This window comes from Leuciscus leuciscus, assembly GCF_965113295.1.
Source record: "Leuciscus leuciscus genome assembly, chromosome: 9".
Taxonomy (NCBI): Eukaryota; Metazoa; Chordata; class Actinopteri; order Cypriniformes; family Leuciscidae; genus Leuciscus; species Leuciscus leuciscus.
The window spans coordinates 27,896,367-27,909,324 of NC_138733.1; the positions used below are offsets into that span (position 1 = coordinate 27,896,367).

The following is a 12,958-nucleotide window of genomic DNA, read 5'->3' on the forward strand; positions in this document are numbered from 1 at the left end:
CGCAGCGATGTTATTACTTCAGTGGCGAATTCAAAAAGCATTTGAAATTCAAATGCTTTCTTTACTGGTCTGGATCCCTTAGCGCTGTGTGGTGTTGCTTGATCAGGCTCGCGCATAGGTCCACAGGTCAAAACTGATAAACGGTCCACACAAACACAATAAGAGTAGCTCAGTTTCGTTCCTTACATTGCATTTGCCAGTTGATGTTGTGGTCGCGCCAGCCTCTATGAGCGCGCTTGCCACCCGCGACGCGCCTTCATTTGAAATAACGAAATTTTGGTCGGCAGAAAAAATGGTCCAACGAAAGCCTCGTACCGAACGGTTCGATACGAATACGCGTATCGTTACACCCCTAATAGATAGACAGAACGATAGATAGATAGATAGATAGATATAGATAGATAGACAGAACGATATAGATAGATAGATAGATAGATAGATCTAGATAGACACAACGATAGATAGATAGATAGATAGATAGATAGATAGATAGATAGATAGATAGATAGATAGATAGATAGATAGATAGATAGATAGACAGAACGATAGATAGATAGTTGGATAGATAGATAGATATAGATAAACACAACGATAGATAGACAGAACGATAGACAGAACGACAGAACGATAGATAGATAGATAGATATAGATAGATAGACAGAACGATAGATAGATAGATAGACAGAACGATAGATAGATAGAACGATAGATAGATAGATATAGATAGATAGACAGAACGATAGATAGATAGATAGACAGAACGATAGATAGATAGATAGATATAGATAGATAGACAGAACGATAGATAGATAGATAGACAGAACGATAGATAGATAGATAGATAGATAGATAGATAGATAGATAGATAGATAGAACGACAGAACGATAGATAGATAGATAGATAGATAGACAGAATGATAGATAGATAGATAGATAGATAGACAGAACGATAGATAGATAGTTAGATAGATAGATATAGATAGACACAACGATAGATAGATAGATAGATAGAACAATAGAACGATAGAACGATAGAACGATAGATAGATGACTGAATAGTTGCCAACATGCTTAACTAGTTAACTAGGGCAAAATGTCCATGAAAGAACATCTTCATTAGTAAGATCATGCAGCTACTGTAGACCAGCACCAAACCACCACTAACCAGTGTAAACCAGCCTGAAAATTCATGCACGCCTAAACTGATCTTTTCAGTAGGGTCTTTGTGTTCTGCAATGGTAATCACAACATTAGCATGTTCCTCTATGCTAAACACACAGCTCCTATCCAGTTACATGCAATTCACAAATTAACAGAAGGAATATCTGGCCACTTTGAAGGGAAGGGATGTGTGTGTGTGTGTGTGTGTGTGTGTGTGTGTGTGTGTGTGTGTGTGTGTGTGTGTGGAAGGCGAGCAGCGTGAAGACCGTGCTCCTGAAACTGTTAGAATAATATTTCTTCAAGGGGAGCGGAGATGCTAACGCTAATCAAAACAGGACATCCTGTAGTCCAGTCTCAGTCTCTCTCTCTTTTTCCATCACTTCTTCTCTCCCGCCCTCTCCTTCTGTCCTTCTCCATCTCTCCCTCAGGTTGTTTTCAGTTTGTTTGTAGATGAGTCACAATCTCAGGAAGCGTCGGGAACAGGGCTCATCAAAGCGTGGAGCGAGGGCCAGATTCCTGGGCTGGGACCAGATTCCGGCCACTGGGAATCTGTGGAATGCCGCTGGGAGAGGAAGGGAATCTCTACTGTCTCTATTGTTCGGCCTCTTCCTCAGTCTATGTGAGGCTGTGCGTGTCTCATCTCCGGGTCGAAATGGAAAAGATCCGATTGCGATGGGCCGGCTTCACCGCACGTCCGAATTCCCCTTCATAGGTAACGCGACTCTCGCTAATCAGAGTTACCTTCCTTTACTCGCTCACTCTCAATCTCATTATGACCCAGTATGACCTGGTATACAGTTGGAGAGGATCTCATTCAGACTCTGCACACAATGTCCACACAACACAAACACTGAGAGGTCAAAGATCACAGCGTATTAAAACAGGTTCAGGCCAGATCAGACCAGCGAGGGAGGTTGATGGTGATGAAACAAGGAAAGAATCAAGACACAATTGTTTTTCTAGCTCAAAGTGTCACAAGTGCTAACCTGTAAGTCGGCATTAATTAAAAGTTACGATCTTTTCTTTCCTACAGTGACGTTTATCCGAGTGAAACGACTTCTCGAACCAGAAAAAATAACTACGTGTTTTTGTCCATTGGGAATAGAGGAAGACTAGTTCGGCAGTGGCTCCTTCAAGATTTTCCTATGGGGTTTTATAATGTGGTTTTTCAATTTAGGAGTAAAATAAAGCCTGTGGTAAACATAACTTGACGATACGCTGATGTTTTCTACAACGTAAACTACACACATACCAAGAATGCAAATTTTGAAGCGGTTATGTTTATATTTGAAAATGTATGTTTCTAATAAGTAACTAGATAAGACGGTTTGGGGTGTGAGTGTTTGCAGTTTACATTGTACAACAAAACATCAAAGTATCGTCAAGTTATGTTTACCTATTGCTTTATTTTACACATATGAAATCCTCATAATAAAACCCCACAGGGAAATCTCGAAGGACACAGGGGTGAATTAGTCTTCTGTGTTCTGATGTCATCCCTGCAGGACTCTATTGATTAGCTCACTGAATGGTTGTGGTTCGCTATTGGTCGATTTCATGTGAGTGACAGGTTGTCCCACCCTCACGCCGCATCATCACAAAAAAGAATAGATGTGGTTGCAAGAGGAAGGGGAAGTTATTTTGATTAAAGATTATGAGGGCACATGCATAAAATAAAGATATGCACAGATCAATTATTTATAATAAATATCCAATAAAAAAAAAAAAAAAGAATTGTCAATTTTGATTTTATGGTGACTAACCATGAAAATGGCCATTGAAGTTAGTGGATTGATAAATCATCACAGGCTGATGGGAGCACTTCCTCACCATTGTTAAAATGCACAGCAATGGAGAAAACCTTTCTGCCTATTTGTATTACGGTTTACAATAAACTGGCTTATAGAGTAAATATTTTCTCTGTGCTCAAAAAGGTTCAAGTCATTTGTTCATTTATTCAATTAGTTTATCTACAGGTCATATTTGCTCTCATGTCTTAAAAGCAAACTGAAAGGTCATGTATGAAGAGAGAGCAAAGCAGGCTTATAGAAACAAAGAGTTAAGCACTTTTCAAATGGGATTAGTCTTCCAAACAAAGTGTGAGTTACCGTTAATAGAGGAGGTCTGTTATTTAATGGATTGTGATAGAGTTAGTAAAGAAAAAAAAACAGTCATTTGCTCTGTAGGTGTAACAGCGGTTTATGAGAAAATTAATCAAATAAATTGTGAATTGAATCAATTTGTGAAAACTTTACTAGACCTCCCATTGAATAATAGGCATGTACAAATAAGGCTTTAGTGTGTGTGTGTGTGTGTGTGTGTTATTGACAGAGATGAAAAGGTGTGTTAAAATGTCCTCTTGTCTTTCCTGTTCCTTGACCTTCTCGAACAATATGTGCTTAAACTTCTCACTTGAGTTCATCACAACCACGAGAGAGAGAGAGAGAGAGAGAGAGAGAGAGAGAGAGAGAGAGAGAGAGAGAGAGAGAGAGAGATAGAGAGAGAGAGACCCACACCCTCTGGATATCACACCATGCTGGAACATAAAGATGGGGACTTTCTGAAAAAGAGTGTGTAACAGGCTGTTATCAGGCCGCTCACAAAGCAATTGTTGACTAATTCCTGTTGATGGCTGGAATCCAGACGGGCTAACAGAGAGGAGACCCTTGCCAATAATTACTAACACACACATACATACATTCATATTAGGAATGGGTTATGATGGTTGACTAGTTAACTACTTTTCAGTGTCACATGACCCTTTATAAATCATCCAAATATGATGATTTGATGCTCAAGAAACATTTCTTATTATTATCAATGCCAAAAACAGAATGATTAAAAAAAATTCAGGATTCTTTGAAAAATAGAAAGTTCAAAAGAACAGTTATATGAAAATGAAATCTTTTGTAACATTATCAAATATCGACTTTATTCAGTCATTTCTTCTCTTCTGTATCGGTCTCCGACGCACGTTCACGAGAGCCCCACGACGCATGCGCGTGTTGATGATGCAGGAGCTGGCGTTCTGACATATGACCTACAAGCAGAGGAAGACGCACGCGAGGTCACGCATGCGTTGTGGTGCTCTCGTGAAGAAGAGAAGAAATGACTGAATAAAGTCGATATTTAGTTTTTTTGCCGCACAACTATAGTCACATGCACTATTTTAACAATGTCTTTCCTACCTTTTTGGGCCTTCAAAGTGTTAATTAAATAGCTATCAATGGAGCCCCTCCTGAGCCACCAGATTTCATCAAAAATATCTTAATTTGTGTTTCGAAGATGAACGAAGGTCTTACGGGTTTGGAACGACACGAGGGTGAGTAATTAATGACAGAATTTAAATTTTTGGGTGAACCAACCCTTTAAACCATCAGAAAATTATCTGACCGATCCATATAACCACACAAAGATCCTATTCAAACTTTATGGTAGAAATAGTATGCTAGCATTCTATTCTGAATTCAGCTGTTGTTCTATTTCTGTTTTCTGTAGATATTTCAGTCAAGTAGCCGATTGATTCTCATGCACAGAAAAAGATGAGCGTCAATGTCATGACATGTCATTTACACAAAAGCAAAGCCTTAACCCTGACCTTACCTAAAACTAACTAGTCTTTTCCTGCCTTGCAAGAACTGGCACTTCCTTCAGGAAATGCAAATGCGGTTAGTACCTGCTACAAGACTGTTGGTCGACATCATATTTGTATCATTAGCTAATGTACATTGCCAAAATGTGCTATCCTAATGTTGTCTACTCCCTATAAAACATGTGCGGAAGAACAGCAAACCAAAAAAAAAAACTGTGCGAATCCAAGGAGATCCATAAAAAATTTAAATAAATAAAAAACTCTCATTTGCACCTCAACAAATACTGTACAATGCAACCTGAAATACACACAGACATAAAAAACACAATGCAGGTAACTCTAAGGAATACTGATTCCATCTAAACGCACACAGACAATGGCACAAGGGAGGTGCCCGTCAAACCAACAAGCAGACAAATGAAGTCAACAATACACATGCCCATTAATAAAGTGTGATTTACACACACACACACACACACACACACACATTCACAGTACAAAAATACGCTTCGTTTCTATTGGGACCGTCTGTAGATAATGACCTCAACCTTGGCACACACCCTGGGCAGACTGTCGGCAGTGCACTGGTGAGCCTTTGTGTGTGTGTTCGTGTATGGGTATGTGTGTGTGTGTGTGTGTGTGTGTGTTCATATCTTTATCAGAGACAGTTTGACCTTTGGACTGAGGGCAGGGAGAGCTTTACTCATTGTTCTGTGCTGGTACTGGTTTCCCTGTGGTAAACACAACTGTACAGTTCCCAGGCCTCCCAAACCCGCACACACAAACACACACACACACCATTCTCACAATGTCCGTACGGCACCCAGGCTGCGCGTCAGACCCATTCGGACTCTCTTTCACACACCTACACGCACAAACACATATTAATTCTGTGCAAACATTTAACTCATAGAGGACACACCCCTGAAGACCGCCTGGCACCACAGACTGAATCTGCTAATGACCGACCTGCTTCTTCCTGCAGAAAACCACTATAGGAACTTGTCCATGCTGGTTCAGACTGATCTCCACTTAATCTATAGAGCTTTAAGGATGTAAACACTACATTGACCTTCCGCTGGTTCTGTAGGAGGCCTTCAGCTCAAATGAGAAGGGAGGAGATGAACATTTGTGCTCTATACAATTCTGGTATCCTTTTCTTATTGTAAAACGTATTATACTTAGGGTTAACCGTAACTTCAGCATGCTTGACCCCCCACCTTTTGTGCTATAGACTCAAATTTTGTCTTTTCACACAGCTTTGAACCCAGGTTCTCTTGTCTTTTTAAACTCTGCTTTTATCCTAGTTAAAGCAATGATTCACATGTGTAATTTAGAATTCAAACACTTGAACTTTTGACCCTGGGTTATGAAAACCTGCTCTGCAGGTTCAGCACTGCCGTTCCAAACGGTATACAGTATGAAACCATGCAGTGGCCAGTCGCTTAGTACCAAGCAACCAATCAGAAACTGAACAGCTCTTGTCTCATTAAACATTCATGAGCCTTGTACGGTCACAGAACTTTCACACGCTTTTTTTTTTTCCCAGCATTTGAGGGAAATCAAAATGACAAATCAGAATGAGTTAATTGGAGTGCAACAAAAATGTAAGTCTATTTAAGACAATCTGGACGGCACAGTGAAAAATATGCAGGCTCAATTGATGAACAAGTGCGAGACGAGACGCTTTGTAAAAAGGTTGCGTGTGGAATTATCTAATCAATGATATCGCCACTGCAAATAAGAATGTTAATCAAGTTTACAAATGTACAGCGTGAAACCTAAAAAAAACCTAAATGCAAAGTGAAGAGTAAATGATGCATGTATTCTCTATGCATTCTCCTGAAGCCTCAGAGAATGATGGGAGATGTAGTTCTCTCAAACATCCCTCTCTCCACGAAACTTGAATGTTTTAACTCTAACTGCTGTTCTTCAAAAAAAGCAGTAATTAAATCACAACTAAACCTTAATTAATGACCAATTCCTAATTTGCTTCCGCCACAATTCTCTAATTAAACGCCCCCAAACTCAGAACAAAGGGCCGCAAAGATAATACTTAGTTTCCTCGCCAGTAATTATGACATTGTGGCGGCATTCATGTGCATGTGCACTCATCTCTGATCATTCTGACGTAAGGCAGAGACTTGAATGTTGGCCGACTTAAAAATCTAGTTTTAAAATACTTTGAGGGAAATCATTTTACATACCAAAAATGGCTAATAAACTTGAATTGAAATCTAAATATTGGCTCTTTTAACTACATTTTAAATAAAAAAATACATTTTGTTTTCAGATATTATGAAGACTTTTAGAGTTGTAAGTTAAACCATTCTATATAATAGTGAACAGAGCAAATAAACTTGAATAATCCAAGTTTCAGCCTCTCCAAGTAAAGATGAGTCAAGACCAGTCAAACAGTGACATCTGATGGTTTCGGGGGTGTTGGCTTGACAGTGACTTATTACTCGACTGGCCTGAAGCGGTTCGTGCTGACTTCAGTCAAGGCTGAGCTTTGGTAGACTGATTCAGGACCTGTCGCTCGGGGATAAAAAGTGACTGGACGTACTGAACAACAACCCCCATAATTCCCTGTGGGACACAAACGACATGGCCATCAGTCACACCAATCAAATCTCCAAATAAACATCCATATGACCTGACCCCTGACCAATCAGAGCACAAGATAAATAAACTGCTGACCCGGCCATTTCAATTCACTCTCGGCAGACGCAGACACTCGTTGAGTCATTAGGGAGGGAGAGAGCGCGGAAGAAAGAAATAAAGAGAAGGAGAGAAAGTAGTGGTATTATAAGGGTGTTGATGGATGAGGGTAACTGTGTTATTGTCACCTACATCCAGTCCTTCCTTTCCTAACATATACAAGGAAATCACTTCTTACGTTGGCGTCTATGGGACACTCTGACGCACGATTCAAAGAATCATATATACATCATATAATTATCTCCTTCTCCATCTCACCTCCTCCCGTTCTCTCTCAGATGAAATCTCACACAAACAGACAAGAGGACAATTTCCCAGGACATAAGCAGACCTCTCGGCTAAACCCAGTAGCTTCTGGCTAATCAATCAATCCTTTGAAAACATGTGATCAATCATGATCAAAACCCACAGTGGCCTGCAACTCTCTCCGTCTTACGCAGATGCACACACTCAATGCCTGGGAACGCTAGCCTTGTTTCACACTGACCCCATCACGGCTCACCGTTTTACTCCTGATTAACTCATCGGTCACTTTGACTTTGTCTCTAAAAACAAAAGTCTTCAGTTTTAAACTCTCTGATCTTTTCAGAGTGGACATGCATGCAAGTTCGAGGCACAGGAATTCTCCAAGGGAAAGCATCACAATCCCAGGAACTCAACTAAAAACTGTGAAGGCTATATCATGCCAGGAGAGAGAGAGAGAGAGAGAGAGAGAGAGAGAGAGAGAGAGAGAGAGAGAGAGAGAGAGAGAGAGAGAGAGAGACAGAGATGTAAAGTAAATATTTACTCAAGAGGTAAAAATTGAGACGTTAACATTGTAGATTTCTACTCTTTTCTGCAGTCTGAAAAGTGAAGACAATAGAATCACTTTTTCTTGCTTTCTTCCGTCCCCAATGGGTCTGAAATTTTTTTGGGGGGTAGACACGGTTCACGGTCCACAGAAACATAGGACTTTTTCAAGCACCGAAGATTCAGTATCAGACTACGAACGAGCGTTTAATACGGTTCGCGCTCACCTTTTTAAATGGCCCGATCCGTTCACCCCGTCCTGAATAGGCTCTATAATGAGCCAGGGGGCGTCGGACGCGGGACGCAACAGCACGGCCCATTGCACAGTGCGGAATCTAACGCGCGCCCGTGTCTGAGAAGAAGCGGACTGTGGTCGCGCGCTGACAGGCGGAGAGAATGCTCGCGCGCAGGGCTTATTCTCACGCGCTTCACTCACGCGGAATGTCACATTGTTAAATTTGGAGCTCGGTCTTTTTTTTCTCCCTCAGCGTCGAGTTGATTTTCCGTTGTTTGGACACTTTCACGGTGAAGTGAGTCACATCAAAGTCAAAACAAAAGTAGTGGCGTGAAACTGATGGAGCTGTCGAAGTCGCTGAATGGGACAAAGGGACAATCAAAAGTCTTGCTGAACATGCGCAGCTTATCAAATGCAGTTATCATCAAACGAGAAATCAGATCGTTAGTATACGGAAAATGCATCTGAATTTATCTTAAATTCTGTAATTTCACAGACACCTGAGACAATAAATTACGGCTGGTCTTAGAAACCTAAATCCGACTTAAGGTATTACTAAAAGGTTTTAATCTCCAAGATCTTAAATATATCAACAGTTTTATTCTTCAAACAGAACTTTACTGGAGTTGCTAATGTAATGCCACTCATGTCTTATGAACTTGAATATAAATCATTATAAACGTTACTATATTGCAATTCTGCATATTTCTGGTCCTTCCCCTCACAAAAAGCCTAAGTAGCCATAGGCTACCACACATACCGGTAGTTACTTTATAGATTGCAACCAATTATTTTATATTTTATACATTTATTTACACTTAAGGCTACATATTGCTTGAATGCCCATGTATATTATCTTGCATAATTTACCCTGAACCACACTCATTATTGCATGCACAACAGTCTCTACAGGCCTTTATATTGCCTTTATATCTCAATTGCAAGTTAAGTACAATTTTGCACTTATGGTTAAATGCTAACGGCATATCTCATTGCCTTGTACTCCGCACAATGACAATAAAGTCCTAATCGAATCCATGAACAAGTATATTATCCACAATGAGCACTGTAACCATTTTCATAAAAGATATGTCAGACTTTAAAGTCTATGAATGGTGCTAGATAATTAAAAATGCAATTAAAAGTCTCAAGATCCGTCAGAATGTCATGGTTAGGGTTTCAACTGACAGCACGGTCTGATTTCTGGCAGGTCAAGGTTATTATTCTTGTTCGTGAAGTGTAATTTTACCCCATTCATAGTAAACCTGCAACATCACGCTGAGGGATATAGGACACTTGGCACGGCGTGTTAAAACATTATGGACATTTTAAGACTGTTGGCCTTGCAGGTGAAATGTCCGGCACCGCTGGCCAAATCCACAAAACATGTCGTGCACACACACCAGCTAAACGACCGATTTTTATTACCTTTCCAGCACTCACACACATCAGTGCGAGCGCGTGCAACCAGAATGATGTGCGGTGAGCGCGCGCGCGCAGAGGCCACACGGAGAGAAGATTACTTTTTTTTCCCTTTCCCCCCTTCAAGGAAACCGAGTCCGCAGATACTCAGACTAACGCTGAACGCGCTTTTTACCGGCAGACGGGCCCCGTTATGAGGAGTCTGGGAATTTAAATATTCAATGTTGACATAGTGCAGGGCTGGCGCTAGGCCAGAGAGGCCATAGTCTCGCGGGACGCGCGCGGTCCAGAACATTCTCTCCCTTTCACTTAATAGGTAGAAATCTTCCTCTTACATCTTGGGTAAATAATAATCTTTAAATACATCCCCTGACAATTAGCTCGATAGTAGCCTAAATAACGATGCTGGAGCTTCGAGAGGGTGGGAAAGTGTAAAAATCTTGGAGAATATCTTACTCTCGACTTGAATTTTAGCCAAACTTGTGCCGGCGTATAACAGCATATATCTCCTCTCTATAATAAAACTAATAGTAAAAAAATATAACTATAGCAAATGTACATGTTCAAAATTACATAGATTGTATAGCTACTGGTTGGTTGATTTTCAGTATCAATAATTCGATAAGAGGACAAAATACGTTTTCTACAGCAAAATAAAACAGGCCTAATAGTGGAGTTGTGATAGTCATGGTGATTTATTAAATGACGTCAATATCAATGACAGCCTATATAAATCTGAGGGAAAAAAAGGTAAGAGTTCGTTTTGAAACCTCTCTCGAATAATAATTCCTTACACTTGTAGCAATCTTAAAGAAAGTGATGAGTTGCCCTACCTGCAGGAACAGGAAAATAAAATACAAAAGTGAAATTGCGTTGGTCTGGGCATAGATGTGTGTGGACGAGAGCGCGCGTGTGCACGTTAGCGTGTTTGACAAGTTGCTGTTGTGCGCAGAAAAACCCCTCTCACTGTACAATGGCAGGGCATAGGGCTCGAGAGGTAGTTTATTGAACGGATAAGACCCGCACGACCCCTGTTTCTGTCCAGACGGAGCGCGCGCAGTGTCTAGCCCATCACGGTGCTGTCGACAGGAAAGGAAACAATAATTCAACAGCAAAATGATCCTTTACTTTGTTTTCACTGCCTCCTTTGTTACCTTCACACATACTTAACAACATTAAAGTTGTTGACCAGCTGTCACTATCTAACCTATTCTTTAAAAATAAATTAATCAAGTTCATTCAACTTTCAAAAACAAGACTTTTAGCTCTGCTCCGAGATTATAAAATGTGAAATATTTGCATGGATTTTCGTGGTGTGGACCACAATGAGAGTTTATTGGAAAACAGCACAAAAAAGAGAAAATTGGTCAAATCAGCAGTTAGCAGCCTACCGCGCGCGAGGGGGCCGAATTATTCACAGACCTGAGCGAAATACATTCGTTCCGAATAAATCCAATGAGGAGGGGGACAACGTCCCACTAACTACTTGATGTTCAGTTGCGGCGTTTGAGCTTGTGTTGTGGCGTGGCATTGAACGTCAACTCAAACAAGCGCCTAAGGCAACCCGTAATCAAAAGCTAAGATTACAGTCGACCGTTTAGAGAGCCATAACAAACAAAAACATTTCTCCGGGCTCTTCATACCGGAACAAAAAAAATCATAACGGGATTTGATCACTTGTTGCACAACCAGTTTGAACAATTACACAGGAGAAAAAAAAGGGTAGGATATTAATTCTACAAATCAAAATACTTCAAAGCGCTTTTTCTTTAACCACAGTCCTATTAATCTAGCATATATTTCCTTCTTTGGATTGCGTGCTGTAACATCATCTGAAAGCTACCTGTTTGCATTTAAAAGCGTGCCTCCGCAGCTGGCTTTCTGTTGTCGACTAGGCGAGGCTAAGCTTTCAAAGTCGCGGCTGGAAATTGATGTGACCGGAGCAGCAGAAGCTTGCACGGACGGTGCTGTTTTATCGTACACCGGGGCGCTCGGGGCTTGAATAGAGAAAGCGATTACAGCATGCGAAAGTTAAAAAGTTTGTGCGGCACGCGCAACTTTTATGCCAGTTCCGATTCGAGGTTTAAAATGTCCGAGCGCGCGCGACCGTTCGCGTTTAGCTTGTCTTCCACACTTACTAACAACCGAAACCGCTGGGGTCTGCTGACTGTAACTGTTTAGTGGCTAAAATGTTTCTATGCATCATACACATGGACAAGATGGCAGTTTGAAAAGGGCTAAAAAAGAGATGTTGCACCTACCAGTGGTCAGTTTCCTTGCCCTGCCTTTGGACCTCATGATGCCAGTCTTTCGGCGTGGGTTTGTCGGATTTTTTCTCGAATCTTTTCCCCTTTTCCTCTGTGATTCTCAATCCCAGACGCACTATCTCTCCAGCATTGTCAGTTTGGACACCTTCGCACATGCGCACACCCCCGAGCTGCCAGCATCGTCAAAAAGTTTGGAACGATTCATCACCCAAGTATTACAGATCTTGTCAGATTGCAATAGCCAGCGAGATCCCTCTCGTGTCAGATCTTCAGAGATCAGTGGGCGCGGGACGGAGCGATTCGCGACCTCCGGGTGCACGAGGAACCGGAGACATTAATTATAATGAAGCAGTCTCGAGCGTCCAAGGCGCCCGGTCTTTTGTGTTTTAAATGAAGACGCATTAATCACTGTTCGGGTAAATGACTATTGTAAAACGTTTTCATTAAACGTTTTATGTTGTTTAATAGAGATTTGACCATCGTTGTGAATTTATGATAAACTTTTACTTCTCTCCCCCTCCCTCAGCCATGCAGGCGCGTGGGCAGTCGGTACCGAGGGCAGCCCGTTGAATAGTTTTTTTCTTGCATGCGGCACTGACAATTATTAATCTGTGGAGTTGGTCATGATTTCCTATCGGTTATCGACCAACTATATTCATACAAAAAATTTGTTTTTAAAAATATATATAATCAAGTTTTCCGGTGTGTAAAATATTGGGTTGATAACTGGATTTTGGGTGATTTTAGGAAGAGGTTATAAGTTAAGTCTGC

The 12,958-nt window shown here is 41.0% G+C and overlaps 1 protein-coding gene across 15 annotated transcripts in view; it reads right to left on the reverse strand.

Annotated features, from left to right (window-relative positions):
• Positions 1-12,709, reverse strand: part of mecom (MDS1 and EVI1 complex locus) — a 167,101-nt gene extending 154,392 nt beyond the window's left edge. For 7 of the 15 annotated variants that reach the window (XM_082179098.1, XM_082179096.1, XM_082179092.1 and 4 more), the window contains exon 1: positions 12,182-12,708. In XM_082179098.1, coding sequence (XP_082035224.1) covers positions 12,182-12,218 — 37 coding nt within the window. In that variant the 5' untranslated portion in view covers positions 12,219-12,708. Of the gene's footprint in view, positions 1-12,181 lie in introns of all 15 variants that reach the window. The other 8 variants (XM_082179095.1, XM_082179094.1, XM_082179091.1 and 5 more) reach the window with 2 other exon arrangements.
• Positions 12,710-12,958: the final 249 nt, after the last annotated feature.